We start from the raw sequence: 17,726 nt of genomic DNA on the forward strand, positions 1-17,726 counted from the left end.
TGAGTTTTCTCCCCTCCTCAGCCCACAGCCCAGGTAAGGAGACGCGTCCGGCTTGTTTGATGCTTTTAATATCATTATTTGTGTTACACGACACACAACCAAGGATGATGGTCAATACTGCGATGGAAATGTTAAAAAAAATATTATACACGGCTCATGTCTTCCACACACCTTCTTGGAAATAAATTAGTGAGCGCGGAGAAACCTGGCTGGGTGGCAGCCACAGCCGGGTGGGGGGGTGTTAAGGCAGTATCTACAAGGGGTGGGGGAGCTGGGGCACGCTAAGGCCCTGGCTCTTCCCCTTCAACTTCCAGACAGGGAGGGAGGAGGGAACCTTGGACTCTCCTTGGACACAGAAGCTGCTGGCTGCCAGCTTCCTGCCCCTACCCATGGTGTATATACCACCTCAGTCTAAAGCCCTGGCCTGCTAGTGAATGAGTGTGTCCTGTGGGGAGGGCACTTTCCCTTGGCTCTCAGGGCCACAGACATTGATGGGCCAGAATCCCACAGTAAGTCAGCGGCAGAGGCAGCAGTCTACAGAGAGGAGGTACCCACGTTCTAGAAGGGTGAGTCAGAGCCCAGTGGGGTGGGGGTGGTTAGGAGTTCTAGTTCTGGGGCCCAGATGACGGGTGATGGGGTGCTAACCAGGGTGGTAGAGGGGCTCAGATGGGGGGTCACTATGGGCCTCGTGGCCCCTGCAGATACTTCCTGACTTGCCTCCCTTGGCATTTTCTCATTATCTAATTAGGATCTCTTCACTAGGGGAGGGAAGGTGGGCTGGAGGTGTGGGGAGTCGACGGCTACACTCCGATACTTTGGAGTGGGCACCCGGGTGGTAAGGGAGGGGTGCTTCCCTTCCTAAGCCCACAGCCCCACACTTCCTCTCACCTCCCAGGACTGGCACCCAGAGGCTGGTATGTGAGTGGTCGCCATGACAGTGGAAACACCAGCCTATGTGGGGTGTCGGCAGGAGGGCTGGAGCAGCCACACTTTGGCCACTTCAGCTTGGTGAGAGGAGGCTGTTGGGGATGGGCCAAGCCGCCTGAGGCTTCCAGTTGTCTTTACACGAGGGCAGGTCTACTGCCGAGCCAGGGCAGCTGGTCTCCTCGGCATGGAGTTGTATCCTCAGCTTTCCTCCCCCAGATCAGCAGAAGCAGCAGAAGCAACAGTATGCCTGACACCCTGTACAGACACACACACACACACACACACACACACACACACACACACACACACACACACATTTTTCCAAATCTGCACGTGCTTCCCCCGCCTACGCAGGCACACACCTCAGGGCACCTTCTGGCTGTGCTCAGAGACAGCTCTCTACCCTCTGCAGAACTCCTGTGAAGAAATTCCTTCAGATATGAAAAGACTGTCAGTAATGTCAGCTCTTCTCTGTTTTCCAGTTGAGAGAACTGAAGCCCTGAAAGCCTGGGAACTGCTTAGCAGCTCAGGGAGAATGTCAGAGCTGAGGCCAGAACCCAGGCTTCTGACTGCCAGGCTAGGCCCTCAGTGGACTGCATTCCCAAGCAGTCTTTCATCCTGTCAACAGACCAGTCATTTCCCCACCACAGACACCCACCAGGCTGACCTGGACAGACAGGTTCAACACACACTCAGACACACATTCATACACACACACACACACACACACACACACACACATTCATACACACACACACACATTCATACACACACATTCACACACATTCATACACACAGACACACACAGACACCCACCAGGCTGACCTGGACAGACAGGTTCAACACACACAGACACACATTCATATACACAGACACACATTCATACACACAGACACATTCATACACACAGACACACACATTCATACACACAGACACACATTCATACACACAGACACACACAGACACCCACCAGGCTGACCTGGACAGACAGGTTCAACACACACACACACACACACACACACTCAGACACACATTCATATACACAGACACACACACAGACACACATTCATACACACAGACACACATTCATACACACAGACACACACAGACACACACAGACACCCACCAGGCTGACCTGGACAGACAGGTTCAACACACACACATATACATTCATACACACAGACGCACATTCATACACACAGACACACATTCATACACACACTGACACACACAGACACACATTCACACACACAGACACACATTCATACACACACTGACACACACAGACACACATTCACACACACAGACACATTCATACACACAGACACAGACACAGATACACATACATTCATACACACACTGACACACACAGACACACATTCATACCCACACTGACACACACAGACACACATTCATTCATACACACACTGACACACACAGACACACATTCATACCCACACTGACACACACAGACACACATTCATACACACACTGACACACTGACACACACTGACACACATTCATACACACAGACACACACACAGACACACATTCATACACACACACCCTACCACATCCACACAGTCACTTGGTGCACTATTTTCTTAAGCCTGCCCTTGAAGGGCCTTTCTGGAAGCCAGCCTCCTGGACCTCAGGCTGGGGGAAATGGGAACTGGGGGCCAGCCTTATCTCTCGATTCTAGCCTGGAACCAATAGTCAGGAGACTGGGAGAGGGGTAGAGACAGGGTAGAGAGACAGATGATTGGTTAGAGGCTCTGAGAACAGGCCCTACCACCCCCAAACCTGGCCTCTCTCCGAGATTCCCGCCCCCAATCCTCAGCAAGGAAGGAAGGGGGAGCGGGACAGAGCCGAGGGAGAAGGCAGTGATCTCGTGGAGAGGCGGTGCCCTTTGGACAGCTTTGCCGCGGGCTTCCCATCTGGAGATGAGGCGGAAACACAAATAGGTATCCGGGCTGGCACAGGGTGGGGAGGGCTCCGAGGTGTTGAGAATGGTCCCCGTTGCTTGGGGCCTTTTCTTTCCCAACCCCCTTTCCTTCCTTTCCAGGCTGGAGTTGGGGAATTCATGGCTTCACTGGCACGGGCCAAACCCCCGGCCTTGTGATCCCTTCACCCGACTGCTTACAGTTGGCCTCCTGGCCTTCAGTGCTGCCCCTGATTGCGGCTCTGGGGAGAGGTGGCAGGGTGCTTGGGTGTAGTTCCCCCAAGTAACTGAACATACAGTGCCCCCACCCCCCCAGCCCCGGGGCTGGAGACAGACCCGGTTTTGGTTTCTCCGGCTCCATGAACACACAGAGGTACACGTCCTACCATAGGAGGAAGCAATGACTGTTACGAGGTTGGCGGCTGTAAGGGCTCGGGGCTGTAAGGGGGGCCGGTGGGCCAGCTGGGTAGGGTCTGCCCCTGCCCGCCCCACCTGGCCCGACTCGGCCCCGCCCCGTGCGCCGCGGCGACCCCGCCCGCTACTGAATGTGGCAGGCGGTGGAGGAAGTGGCCTGGCAGCACATGCAGGTGGGGTTCACGGACTTGGGGGGGATGAGATCTAGGTCCTCATCGTCGGGGATCTCGTCTAACCGGTAGCCGTCCTTCAGCAGCTGGATGTTCAAATCTTGGTTGATCTGCTGTAGAAAAGGTTCGAGTCAGCTGGAAGGCATCACCCCGGGCTGAGGCCGCCACTGCCACCCTGAGGCCACAGTGACAGCCCCTTCTCATATCAGGTTTATTTCCAACTCCGGCCTGGCTCCGGCCTCATTTCCCCCAGGCAAATCTTCCTAAGGCCCCCTACAGACCCCTGCCCAGTCCAAAGCTCCACTTCCCATCTTTACCCTTGCTTCTGTCCGGGGTGTGCTCCCATTCCAGGTCCACTCCTGTAACATGCTGCCTGCATGTCACACCTGTTCTGTTTTAGAGCCCCGCTTTAATAACCCCAGGCTCACTGCAATTCAGGGTGGTGATTTCTTCCCAGGCTCTCCCGACTCCCGCGGAGCCCTGTCCTCATAGGGCTCCGCCCCATATGCCTGCCTTCTGCCCCTTTAGAGGCCCAGTCTTGCAGCCTGGCGCAGGCAGTTCCGGCTCCCATAGTCTGTGGGGGCAAGGGGTGGAGCCTCACCTCCGCAGAGGAATAGCCAGAGGAAGAGTATCTGGACATGTCAAAGTCATCATCGCTGGCCGAGAAAAGGAGAGAGGAAGTGATTCAGGAAAAGTAAACAGAAAATTCTCAGTATCTTTGTCATACCCGCCGTCCCCCAACAGTGTGATTTTAATAATCCCTGCTTATTATGCAAATATGTGTTTGCAATGACAGGTTTCCCAGCTCAACCTTCAAATAAAGTGGCTTCTTAAACTCCTTCTGGATAGAACTGCCACCATCTCTCTCTTTCTGCCTGCTCCTCATGTTTCTGTTTTGTTAACTTTTTTCTCTCTAGGTTCAAATCATCCTGGCTGTCTGGATTTTCTCAAAGTCTCTGGCTAGCCTGATGCTCTCCCATAATAGGGCTCTTCTCACTGTGTCCTCCCCATGCCCATTCCTTAAAAACAAAACAAAACAAAACAAAACACCCCCTTGGGAAGTTTCTCCATGGAGAGCTCCTGGCTGAAGAACACCCCACTTCCAGTAATTCGGCAGCTGCGGCCTGCCCAACCCCGTCTGTGCTCACATAGGCTCATGGGCTTGCCCCGCTGCCCCGGCCCGTACACACCTGTCGGTGTCGAGCGCTACCAGCGGCTTCTCATCGGGGCTCTGGTCGAGCGAGGAGTAGCCTTTATTAGGGACCACCAGCCTGGGGAAAGAATGGGGAGTTGGAGTGCCAGCTGGAGCAACAAACATGGCAGAGGATTTGAGGGGTCCTGTTCCCTCATTTTCCTCCCCCTCCCCCTGGTTCCCCCTGAGGAGGGAGAGGCCGGAGGCCACTCAGTGGGGCAGGGAGGATGCCTACCTCGTCCGGGCCATGACATTGTTCTTCTTGGGCTGCTGGTTCACAGGGCTGCCCATGCTGCCATTCTTCAGGGAACCCTTCCGGGCCAGCTCCCGCTGCTTCTCTGCGGGAGAACATGGGAGAGAAGCTGTGTCCTGCCCCAGGGCCGCCCGGCCTTGCTGCTTGGGGCAGCCTGCCCTGGGCCTTTCTTGTGCACGCCTACTCCTCTACCTGGCAGAGCCCATGGCCCGCAGGCACCTGGTGCTTATGGACATGCATTTGGCCCTGCATAACTTGAGGTGGACTGTGGTGGATGAAAGGAGGAGGCTGAGTCCTGCTTTTGGGAACCACAGTTCCTGTGTCGGGCAGCCAGTGTGTGCTTGATGTCAAGGAAAGGCTAGAGAAGAAGAGATGAACACAGGGGCTGGAGCAGCCAGGGAGGAATTTCTGGAGGAAAGAGGACATTAAGAGGGAAATCATGAGTCAGGCAGTGGTGGCACATGTCTTTAATCCCAGCACTTGGGAGACAGACACAGATGGTTCTCTGAGTTTGAGGCCAGCCTGGGCTACAGAGTGAGTTCTAGGGAGTGAGGACTACACAGAGAAACCCTGTCTCAAGGGTTCCTGCCCACCCCCGGAAAGAAGTATGTACAAAAACAAATCAAGAAGTGAACACAGCTGTGGATGGGGTAGAGAGGAGAGGAGGTAAAGAGGTGGAGCTGGGAAAGGAATCATTTATTCAGTTAATTATTCACTCACACACCAGAATCACCAATTACTCATCAAGTACTATATCACAGGGATGGAAGGCGTCCAATGGTTATAAACTCAGAGCACACACACACACACACACACACACACACACACACACAATCTCAGAAAACAAGACAAGAGGAAACAAACCTCAGAGCACAAAAGCCTTGACTGGGACTCCGGCATTTGGGATCGACGTGGAAGGGGAAGGAGCTACCAAGGGGTTCATGGCAAGAGGCTGGAGGAGCCCATCTGGCCTCTGACCAGCCTGCGAGCTCTCCTGGGGGCCCAGGGCCTATACTACACCGTGGAGCTGGGCATCTGGTGGCCCACGTAGTGGCACATGACAGCCGTTACCACCAGGAGCTGCCGGGGCTCAGCAGGAGGCAGCCACTCTTCCTACTCATGTTAAGTAAAGCCAAGATCTAGGAAGAGGGCTTGTTCTATGGCAGAAACACAGTGGAAGTTATCTCAGAAAAGGAAGAGCAGCCGGGCAGTGGTGGCCACGCCTTTAATTCCAGCACTTGGGAGGCAGAGACAGCTGGATCTCTAAGTTTGAGGCCAGCCTGGTCTATAGAGCAAGTCCTGGACATCGAGGGGTACACAGAGAAACCCTGTTATGAAAAACACAACACAACAAAACTAACTAACTAACTAACTAACTAAGCAAAAAAAAAAAAAAAAAAAGCAAGAGCATAAGGATGGGGGGGGGGGCATTACAGCTCCTGTGACTCACTTGAAATGTTCCCTGATTCCCACGCCTCTGAGGCTCTCTCATCCTACTTCCCGCTTTCTTTGCCTCTTACTCTACAAGGGGTTTTTCCAGCCTCTCTCCAGCAGGCAGGACTGCCATTACTACATCTAGCCTCTAGGGGGTGCAATTTGCCTTAAAGTTCTTGGTGATTTTCTTTATCGCAAATGAGACAAGTTGTGAATTTTCATGAGCTTTGGTGCTAATATAATGGTGAAGGAAATAAAAATGATATTTTAAAAGCATGCTAAGTTTGTCTGAAATCATGAAAAAATGCAGACAATAATCTGGCAAGGCTCAGACTATGGACTACTATGCAACCATTTAAAAGAACGAAGTCCTTTTCTATAGGGGCTCTGAGACATTATGTAGTGGGAGTGAACATGACTCACAAAATGTGTACAATGCAATGACATTTTTGCTAAAGTACAAAATGAAACCACAAGAACTTGGAATGGTTGCCTCTGGAGAGAGTAGAGAACTTATATGCATTTAAAATACTTTTTATTGTTGCATTAAACAATAATAAACAAAACTAGCTGTATTCTGAATAGAATGTCCTAGGAAGACAGACAATTCCATTGAGAGAACTGCTGTTCTGTTTAGAAATCAGCCTGGATGTAGTCTAGAAGGGAAGAGGCAAGGTCTGTTTCATTTGTATTTTTTTGAATAGACTGAAAGAACAGGTCCCGTGGAAAGGAATCGTGATAGCTGTGGAGGGGAAGCTTGTTAAGGAGATAAGAGGCTCAGTCTAACTGAGGAAGATCTCAATTTGTGGTGGGCAGCTAGAGCTGTTCTGAGAAAGATGGCTGGACTGATGGAGGGGTTTTAAGGACAGTGGTGACCTGTATTCAGCCGTCAGCTCTCTCCTGTGTGACACGCTATAATTTTTCTTCAGGAAATCATTTTTTCAGTGGAAATCTGCTGTCTCTAGCAGCCTTGGGTCAATGAGATTTTGGTTCATGCAGGGGGAGGGGCAGTTTTCAGCAGAGAAGAGGGAAAGAACTGCAGCCAGGGAGCTTTGGGGAGCTGTGGGAGTCATGTGATTTCAAAACAGGGAATGCACGTCAGAATGGACATGGAATCCACCCTAAGAGAAAGGCAATGAGACACCTGGAAAGGAGAGGGCTTCTCCGGTTCACTAAGAAGGGGTCAATGTCCCCAGACAGGCGCCATCCGGGTCCTGAGACTTGCCCCTCAAACATAGCATCAGCTGTATCTTTGGGATGCAGGCTCCTGGCTGGTCCTTCTGAGTCCTGTCCTGGGGTTCTGTGCTTTACACACTTGCAGCCACGCCTTGAACGCCTGGTGCCTCTAGCTTCAGAGACCTCTCCTAAAGCCTCTGCAGAGGACCATTACTGCCTTCTTTGTCTTGCAAGACATAAGGTGCCTAGGAGTGCCAATGACTTACTTGGAGGTGTAGTCTTGGAATCAGCTAGCCTGAGCTAGCCTGAGCTACTTTAATTGTAGCACCTTGCTGTAAACCCAGCCCGAGAGCACCTTGTTCACTTCCCACATCACCCTCATCCCCCAGACACACTCACCCAGCTTCACTTGGAGCGGGGAGGGTTTGTAATTCATGGCTACTGACTCACCCTCCCGGGCGTCACAGTCTCCGTCTGAGATCGAGGCGGCGGCTGGGTCCTATGGGAGAGAAAGCAGAGAGACAGGGAACTATTAGCATCTGATCCCAGGGGTTGCCCAGAGCCTTGAAACAAACCTTCTCATCTGCCCTGAGTTTCCGGGAGCATTTGCTTCAGCAGCAGGCCAGTATTCAGGGAGAGAGAGGCAGACCCATTTACTATGACCTCAATAGAAAAGCTAAGATGTATGTCCAACCCACATCCAACAAGAGTCTTGTGTAACCCAGGCTGCTCTAGAAAGCCCAAACTTGCCAAAACTCACAAGACTTCCTCTACAAATTCACATACGCGCTGTCTGGCTCTCAGGCTTTTCTATGTATTTCCTAGGAAGAAGGTCTGTCTATGTCCCTCTGAGTTTAAGGGTAGATTAAGGTCAGAGCAGGTCTCCCCTGAGAGAGTCCTTCTTTTTCTGTTTCCTCTTTGCGGGATCCAGTCAACCAACTGGCCAATCCAGGTAAGACCTCAAGAGTTCAGCCACTGACTAAAAAAATGGTGAAAAAAAGCTCCGAATAAGTACTTCTGAAGTTCCCAGAGGAGCCCTAAGGAGTGTGCCCTGGGAGGCTGGATGGGAACCAAACCAGCAGGTGGCCATGTGGTTTTGTGCTGCCCCGGAAGCAGAACCCAAAGAACCCCATTCTGGGGTATGTGGCCTTTGCGATCTCCCTTGTATGAGCTCACACGAGCCTCCAACTCTGGGCCAGATTCTGTGTTGCCCCAAGTCCTCGGCTGGCCTCAACGTCTCTCCAAAGTGCCCTCGCCCTGTGCGTGAGACCCAAGGTCCTGGCTCACCCTGTCTCACGTCATCTATATTCGGAAAAGCTGGTGACCACCTTCTGTTTTTGTGGGGAATTAGAGATTTTTATCCAGGTTAAGCAGTACTTGAATCGATTTGAGATGTTACTGTTTTACAATCATTTATTACGGGCAACAGGATTTTTGTTATAATTCTTTTTCTGGAACACACAAAGATGCTTTCAGTATTTTTTCATAATTGTCAGATTCACAATTTTAGAAAGAGCTAAAGACGAGCTTCTCTTAGGATGACCAACTCTTATTTTAAAATGGTTTTATTCTCAGGCCTGTAGACTTGGCTCAGTGGATAAGAGAATTGTTCTTGCAGATGACCTGGATTAGATCCCCAGCACCCACACGGTGGTTCACAACCTTCTGATCCAGGGATCTGATGCTCTCTCTGATCTTTGTGGCACCAGGCACACATATGGTGTACATGCAAGTAAAACCCCCATACAAGTAAAATGAATCTTAAAACAGTTTTATTCTTTGAGAATTTCATGTAATGATTTTCGATTATATTCATCCCTACTCCTCCCAGATCCATCCCTACCTCGCTCCTCCCTCAACTTTGTGTTCCTTTTTTTTTTTTTTTAATAACCCAAGAGTTCAATTTGTGCTGATCTTATACTTCTGGGTGTGGGCTTTCCACCGGAGCATAGTTGACCCACCAACAGCCACAGTCTTAAAAGAAAATTGACTCTCGGGCTGGAGAGGTGGCTCAGAGGTTAAGAGCACTGCTTGCTCTTCCAAAGGTCCTGAGTTCAATTCCCAGCAACCACATGGTGGCTCACAACCATCTGTAATGAGATCTGGTGCCCTCTTCTGGCCTGCAGAGATACGTGCAGACAGAACACTATACATAATAAATAAATTTAAAAAAAGATTACATTTATAAAAAAAGAAAATTGACTCTCTCTGCCCTTCCCAGAAGCCATAAACAGCCTATAGTTCCCCAGTTAGGGGTGCAGGATCGAGAGCCCCTCTCCACGCCCGCTACAACATGGACTGCCCTGGTCTATGTAGCCTTGTGCAGGTAGCCACAGCTGCTGTGTGTTTATGAGTCCAGAAGACACCGTTTCGGTCTGGTGCCCCCTGACCTTTGGCTCTTATAATTTTTCTGCCCCCTCTTCCTCAACTGTCCCTGTGCATTGTGGGGAGGTGACAAAAGGCTCCATTTGTGGCTGGGCAGCCCACTGACACTTCTTCTCTGCACTCTGGCTGGTTGTGAGTTTCTGAATTAAGTACCAGCGTGACCAATGCACTGAGTGCTGCCATCTTCACCCAGGGACTGGAGTGGCCAACCAAAGGTACAAGGACTGCAGAGGATCCTGCTGCTTGTTCTGTCCTTGAAGACCCAGAAAGCAGACGGACAGGCAGATAGAATGCTCTAGGAGCGGCCCCAGTATCAGGTCCGGGGATCTGCGTAGCTCCTGGAGACCCATTTAAAATGAAGTGAGGTCTAGAGAAGCAGCTCCATGGCTGACGTGTGTGCTGTGCAGGCAGGAGGACCTGAGTTCAGATCCCCAGAACTCAGGGAAAGCCGGGAGCACTGAGTGTCCACAACCCAGTGTTCCTACTGTGTGAGATGGAGGCAGAAACGGGAGCTCTAGAAGCTCACAGTCCAGCTAGCCTGGCATATAAAAAAAATAAAGGGCAGTAGATGCCAGGACTGATCCATTCCCAGTTACCCTGACCTTCACACGCACGCATGACAGGAGCACACCTGCTCTCTCACACATGACTGTGCGCACACAAACACATCGCACACACAAAAATAAAATAAAAACAAGAGAGTGGGCACGAGCGCGACTTGTTACTACAGTGAGGGAGAATCGAGATGTCTGAGAGGGAAATCCTGACCGTCTGTCTGTTCCTGGGTGGGCTTGGCTGCCACAGTGGCTTTCAAGTCCCTTCGAGAAGAGCCTGGACCTTTCTCTGCCTCAGTCCCTACCCCTTAGCCATGGTGAGGTGAGAGAGAGACAGGAGCTCTGTGACAGGTGAGGCATAGCAGTACCTGCATCTTGGAAATGCCTGCATCTCAGAAATGCCTGCATCTCAGAAGTACTTGCATCTCAGAAGTACCTGCATCTCAGAAGCACCCAAATTTCAGATAACTTCCTATGTGGCAATCCTTATCCCCCCAACTCTCAGAGCTCCCTGGGAGACTCCTTTCAAACTGCACTTTGGAGAAGCTGGTCTGCAGTGGCCCTTATCCACACTGAGGCCCCAATGGCCTCTCAGTTGCTACCCATGGGGGAGACAGAGACTTGATGGCTGGGCTCTGACATTACTCTTGGGCCACAGGGTGAGCTCACCCCCAAGACATCCAGAGGGAGGAATTTTCAGATGGGCAATCCTGTAAACATGCTGGTGGCACCATACTAGGGAAGATCTGGTCCATTTCTAGGCTCCTCGGTCACAGTCTTTTATCCTTTCTGTAACCTTTGTTAGGTAGGACACACAGTGCATTCATTTGAAACTGGCTTCCTCAGGACGCTATGCTCCCACGGGCCATCTGATTATTTCTGTGTCTATCTACATCTCTTTGTCTCCTCAGCAGGGCCGCACCCTTCTGACTCCATTTTCTCCTTGAAGAAACCTGACGCTTCCTGCAGTTTGGATTGACATTTTATACTGATGACTTCTAAATTGCAGCCTTTTAATCTTGAACCTGCTCCTTGACCCTCTCTATTCTACCTGCTACATGAATGTTTGGTCTCACTGTTTTTCCCTGAGGTTGATTTTAGAGAACACAAACCTCTAGGCAACTGGGCTGAAGTATACTGACCCAGCACAGATAGGTACATCAATTCCTTCTCTGAGGTTGCAGGTGTCAGTGGTTAACATGTGTGGCAGAAAACTCAGGAAGGACAGAACCTAGGACAAGGTCTGGGGAGCTGCTGAGTATCTCTGGTTGGAGACCCCATTATGGCTCTCAAGGCCCACTGGCAGTTCCCCCTAGTGTTTGATCCTGAGTGAAACCATAGGATCAAAGCCCCAGGCTGAGAAGCTCCACACCAAACTCCCCATCCAGCTGCCCCTCCATCACTGTCCATGGTAGAAGGCCATTTAAGCGGCGACTACAAAGGTCTTTGGCACAGCGCCATCAAAAGCTGTAGACTTTCTGAGTGTCTTCTCTGAGAAATGCAGGCAGTGCACCATGACCATTGCACAGAGATTAAATGTAAAATATTCATGAACAGAAGTAGCAGAGAGGACTCAGGCAGAAGGAAGTGTCTGGCTCCAAGAATCAGAGAGAATTTAAAATGCCCCCCAAGGACTTCCGACAGGCGTTAGCTAGATCCGGGAACCAGAGTGGGGATTAACAAGATTATTAATAAACACTCAGCAGAGACAGGGCCTAAAATACGTCCCTAACAGCAATCCACGTCTCTACAACCATTCAAACAAATCCTCCAAAGGCTGCAGAGAAGATTAATAGCTCGGGCTATAGGCTAATGGCCAGCACAACATCAACATAGCCAGAGGAAGCAAAAGAGCCAGAAGCATCCTTAGAGTTAGTGTGGTCCAGCAATTTTCATTAACCTGTATTCCCAGAACCCTGTGCTTTGGGTGGGGCTGGAAATGTAAGTGGGGTGTATATGTAGGAATGGTAGTTACAGGGTCCTGGGTTCCCTTCAATCAAAGAAAGCCATTGTTAGTTCACGTCTATATTAACCTTTCTGCAAAATTCAGGTTCGCAAAAGTGTTTTGTTGCTTAAGAAAAACCCACTAACTACAGCCCTGGGAGATGGCTCAGCAGGTGAGGGCGCTTGCCACTAAAGCTGACAATCCCTGGGACCCACAGAGTGGAAGGCGAGCACCAACTCCTGCAAATTGTTCTCGACCTCCACATGTGCACTGTGGCGCCTCCCCAGCCCTCACAAATAAATAAATATAATAAGAATGAAATGTTCAAAATTCACTGATTTAATCCAGTCTAGTCTTTTAAAATGCTTTATGGAAAGTACCGAAAACATCGCTAGTGAGATCCGGGTACCGATCTGTGCGGGTGCGGGTGCGGGTGCGGGTGCACTCACTATGCTTGTGTGTGTAGAGAGGCTGAAGGGTCCTGTTGAGTGGCTGTACCTATTGCTTCTCACTGACTCTGGAGCTCTGCAGTTAGCCTAGACTGGCTGGCCGGTGAGCCCCAGAGATGTGCCTTCTTCACCACTTTATTCCCCCAGCACTGGGGTTATAGGCACACACCGTCAGCTCAGCTTTTGCATGGGTACTAGGGATCTGAACTCAGGGACATAGGCTTGCACAGCGACCGTTTTGCCCATGAGCCATCTCCATACCCTCTATCCATTTTTTGTTTTTAAAAATAAGAAAAATTGAACTGGGCAGGATAGCATACTTCTTTAATCCCAGCCCTTGGGAGGCAGAGGGGGGCAGATGTCTGAGTTCAAGGCTAGGCAGCCTGGTCTACAGAGCAAGTTCCAGGACAGCCAGGGCTACACAGAAACCTTGTCTCAAAACAACAACACAACAAAGAAATAAAAACAAACAAACAAACAAACAAAAAACCAAAAAACCAAATCAACCAACCAAGCAAGCAAACATAAAAGGAAAACTTGGACTGGGAGATGGCTAGTAGTTAGGATCACATGCTGTGCTGAGGACCTGAGTTCAGCTGCCAGCATCCACATCAGCCAGCTCAAGACCACCTGTAACTCCAGCTCCAAGGGACCCAATGTCTTCTTCTTCCCCCACCCCATAATAGATGAACAAATAAATAAAGGACACCTGGGCCCTGGGAGGAACGAATGGAACCAACGGCCTTGCTAGAAAGGAAGATGCTGAGGAGAGCCTGACCAGGACTTGGAACAGAAAGGGCCCTCTGGGAGGCTGCACCTCCTGTGGGGCCATACATCAGCCTGCATGCAAACCTCCACAATTGTATACCTTCCCTGGGGCTGAATGAACTCTTCAAGGGTCTCAGCTGCCTGGCCTTGTCACAGCTGGGGTAGTATAGCAGATAAAGTAAGTTGGGACCCAGGAGACCCACGGTGAGCTGAATAGATGCGGATGAGCAAAAAGTGGGCATGAAGGAAGAAACTCTGTCTTTAAGGCTCACAGGTAAGAGGGAAGGGCCTGGGAAGTGACAGGAGAGGATGCTTTCCTGGATGATTGTCTACAGTCTGCTCCAGATGAACTCTGGATGGCAAAAACAAAGCACATGAGACTTGTTTCTTGGTTCCTTATGCAGATCCATGAGCCTCTGAAACCCACAATACCCAGTAGACAGTGTGACTGCCTCCCGAATGGTCACACTATACCTCTCTTCCACGGGAAAGGCTTGGGTGGTGTGACCACGCTCTCTGTGCTAAGAGGCTATCTGATGAAAGGAAGACAACCCACCCAACCCCACCCTTTGCCACACGGCCCGAAAGGAGATTGTGGTGGCAAAAGGTATAGGCTATGGGGTTAGTGAGATGGTTTAGCAGGCAAAAGTGCCAGCCAAGAACCTGAGTTCAGGTCTTGGAACCCACTTGGAAGGAGAGAACCAGCTCCCAAAAGTTGTCCTCTGACCTCCACATGAATACTATAGCATGTATCTACGCTCTGTCTCTCCATCTCTGTCTCTATGTCTCTCTGTGTCTGTCTCTGTCACACACACACACACACACACACACACACACACACACACACACCAAGACTCTGGAGACATTGCCCCTGGCCTAAGATCCCAGCTCAGTCCTTTACTAGTACTGTACTTTGGTTTCTTCACTATAAATGGAAATGTACATCGAAGGTGTGTGTGAGGATTTATGTCTCACTATAGTAAATGCTGAGCACCACACCTGCATTAACTATAAAGATGTTATCTGTATAAGCGCAATATGCTCTGGGAGTGTCCGGTAGCCCACAGCTGCAGCTCTAGCACCACACAGGTTGATATGTGGCTTATATGTGGAGCTATCTGTGGGAAGGACTCTCTCCACAGGGTTGGGGAAGGGATTGACTAGGGAGCATTCTGTCTTCTTCCACCATGCTTACATTTTCCTTATTCATAACAACTCTAGTCTAGGTATCACAGAGATAAATAGACAATAGGCCTGTCTCCAAGGAGTGTCCAATAATTGCCAATCAAGGTAAAATGACATAAAAAGTAGGAGTTGGGTGTGGTGGCCACGCTTTAACCCCAACACCAGGGAAGCAGAAGCTGGCGGATCTCTATGAGTCTTGTCTAGAGTGAGTTCCAGGTCAACCAGGAGCACATAATGAGACCTTGCCTCAGAAGGCAGAAGGAACAGGACCAAGGGAGAAATGGGGAGTGGCCTCAAAACACCGGCTTGGATCGGCAGCTCCTGGGAAGAACGTTTAGGAACATTTGCAAAAGTTCAGAAGCCTGCATCTGGCAGAGCACTTTGCAGAAGCAGTCAGTTTTGCTCTAGCTGAAGTCGGGAAGGCAGAAGTATAGAAGTAAAGCGGGCTCAGATCGCGGTGGAAGGTGGGTCTTGACTTTGATTTTTTTCTTAGAAGATAATGGGGGAAGCAAAACGTAAGCACAGGAGTAACATGAACATATTTGGGATGACGAACCCTTTACAGCAGCTATGTGGGAGACACGTCGAGAGAATGAGACTGTAGGTAGAGATAATTTGTGCAAAGGAAAGCCAGCAGGGACCTAAACTAAGAAGCAGAAGACAGAGGTATACTCTGAAGACCAACGTGTACGAGGAGTGTCTGTATGCCTCTAGCTTCCTGTCTGGAATATGCAGAGCAAATACTAACTACTCAGAAGAGCAGCAGAAGGAGCACACCGCCCAGGAAAACCAGGCTAGCTCATTTGGAGATTTCTGTGTCTGGGGTATCTTTTGGGAAACAGATGATATCACCAGTCAGTAGGCTTTGGGGATCGGGAACTGGGAGAAAGTCTGGTCATGACTGAAGCTTAGGGGAGGATAATCTTCCTAGAGAGAATGGACAGAATGGAAAAGATAAGAATCTGGGGTGAAGCCTCGAGGAGCAGACATCTCTGGGAACACGTGGAGGAGAGTGAGTAGGAGCACAAGTGGGAAGCTGTAAAGTTTCAAGTGCCCCAAAGAGAAGCCTGGTCCACAAGATAAAGATGAAATTTAGAAACAAAGACATCCTAGGCAGCCCTGGACACAGTTTCAGTTGAAGGACAGGAACAGAGAGCAGGTTACAGGGGGTTTGGAGGGGAAGGTACAGTGGGAAGTTGAGGCAGCCGGTAGATATTTCAAGGAGTGCATGGGAGAAGGAAGAAACAAGAATGGATGATAGCCACAGGAAACTTCAAAGCTGTAGGAGTCCTTTAGGGCTGGGGACACACGGCCACTGTCCTACACTAAAAGGAAAGAGTTAAGTATCTAAAAGGAGACTGTCATGGGGCACATGGAGGAGTCTGGAGCAGACAGCCAGACCTTCAACTAGAAGAGGGAGGCTCTTTACAGAGAGGCCAGGGAGGTGCTGATGTGGGGAGATGCAGACAATTCGGGGTCAGAAAGGTCAGTGGAAAGTTGAGGGAGTTCATTCCAAAGGCTTTGTCAGGAAAAGGAAGAGGTGAGCACCAAGGTGTCGGTGAGGATGCTGGCGGATGGTGGGAGTGGCCGGTCATGCTGATGATACTTCACCTTTCAGCATCGTGATCCAGCCTCGGGGATGAAAGGCGCTCTCCGAGGTGCTGAACAATGCTGCTTATGTTTTGTGTACTGAGCGTGGTTGGTTCAGGTACAGGAAGTACTCAATTTTGGTTTCCCCCACAGGGGAACGTAACCTCTGTCTTCATTTCCAAGCAGCAATTCTCAGGAAGAAGGTAACTGAAATGGACTTCGAATGAAGTAAGACGCACACAGCAGCAGCATCTGACCTTTCTTCACAGAGCACATAGTGAATTTCCCTCCAGTTTCAGAGGGAGCTGGAGAAGGAGATTCTGAGCTGGGAATGCTAAATGGCTGCCTCTGGAATAGAGTCATGTCACCCTGGGTGAAATCAGAAAGGAAGAGAGACAAAATATCAGGACGTTGTAGTCAGCAAAGATAATGCTGATAAGAAATAGAAAATCAGGGGAGGTAGGTATATTGATGGGAGAGGGCCAGCTCTGTCCTTGTCACAGTTTGTCCGGAGGGCAGCTCTCCGGCTACCTGTGGCTTTAGTACTCTTGCTCAGATCTATACCTGTCCACCCAGACGACTCTCGGCAGTGTGTAGAACTAGAAATAGTAAGATATGATTAAGAGGGCGAGCTAGCAAAACCACATTAGCTTCACCGAGTGTCCACCGCTGGAGAGAAGCCTCGTCTCCTGTTTTTGCCCCATCTCCCCTCCAGAGCCAAGTAACTGGCTGGGACTTCCATCTTCCGGGGACATAGGGAGGTCTTTAGGGATCTCGTTTATAGGGAAAGACAGACTTCTCGTGGGTAAGGTCTCCAAAGAAGAGCTGGAGGGAAAATCAGGGAGACACAAGGTAGACAATCTCTGATGTTTGGGGCTCTTACAAAGATCAGGGGAACAGAAAGGCTGGAGGCTTATAAAGCCCGAGTCTGGGGTGAGGGCAGAGAGTCCCTGCTCAAGGAACCTTCTCTTACTAGTTCAACTCCAGTCTTCTGAGTTTTTCCTCTAATAAAACACTCAGTTCAAACAAAATCAACACATTGTCCATTCTGTCCAGTGTGGGCCACACAACGGCAGGGGAATGCAGGAGGAAGTACACACTACACTTGTGCAGAGCACTTGGGGGTAAACACACACATGCATTCATGTACACACGCATGTATTCATGCTCACACGCACTCACAAAGGATTCTCATGTTACATCTGAGGTCTAGGAACTCAGGTTGTTCATGTAAGAGGTTGGGTTTTTTGTTTTGTTTTTGTTTTCTTCTTTTCCTCCCTCACTCCCTCCATCCATCTCTTCCTCCTTCCTTCCTTCCATGTGCATGGGGTTTGGCTTGCAT

General features: G+C 50.1%; 1 protein-coding gene and 1 long non-coding RNA gene across 7 annotated transcripts in view; one reads left to right on the plus strand and one right to left on the minus strand.

The window, feature by feature from the left end:
- Positions 1 to 51: 51 nt before the first annotated feature.
- Positions 52 to 17,726, minus strand: part of Fam219a (family with sequence similarity 219 member A) — a 57,520-nt gene continuing 39,845 nt past the window's right edge. For 2 of the 6 annotated variants that reach the window (XM_076563494.1, XM_016004549.3), the window contains exons 2-6: positions 7,908 to 8,007; positions 4,881 to 4,983; positions 4,644 to 4,724; positions 4,055 to 4,109; positions 52 to 3,566 (exon numbers count right to left, since the gene is read on the minus strand). In XM_076563494.1, the coding sequence (XP_076419609.1) occupies positions 3,408 to 3,566; positions 4,055 to 4,109; positions 4,644 to 4,724; positions 4,881 to 4,983; positions 7,908 to 8,007 (498 nt within the window). In that variant the 3' untranslated portion in view covers positions 52 to 3,407. The remainder of the gene's footprint in view (positions 3,567 to 4,054; positions 4,110 to 4,643; positions 4,725 to 4,880; positions 4,984 to 7,907; positions 8,008 to 17,726) is intronic. The other 4 variants (XM_076563495.1, XM_006985957.4, XM_016004550.3 and 1 more) reach the window with 3 other exon arrangements.
- Positions 3,534 to 4,502, plus strand: LOC121827208 (uncharacterized). The gene is made up of 2 exons (XR_006069351.2): positions 3,534 to 3,662; positions 3,982 to 4,502. It is a non-coding gene; the product is annotated as an uncharacterized LOC121827208 (long non-coding RNA).

The sequence above is a fragment of the Peromyscus maniculatus genome, chromosome 2 (genome assembly GCF_049852395.1).
Source record: "Peromyscus maniculatus bairdii isolate BWxNUB_F1_BW_parent chromosome 2, HU_Pman_BW_mat_3.1, whole genome shotgun sequence".
NCBI classification, from domain to species: domain Eukaryota; kingdom Metazoa; phylum Chordata; class Mammalia; order Rodentia; family Cricetidae; genus Peromyscus; species Peromyscus maniculatus.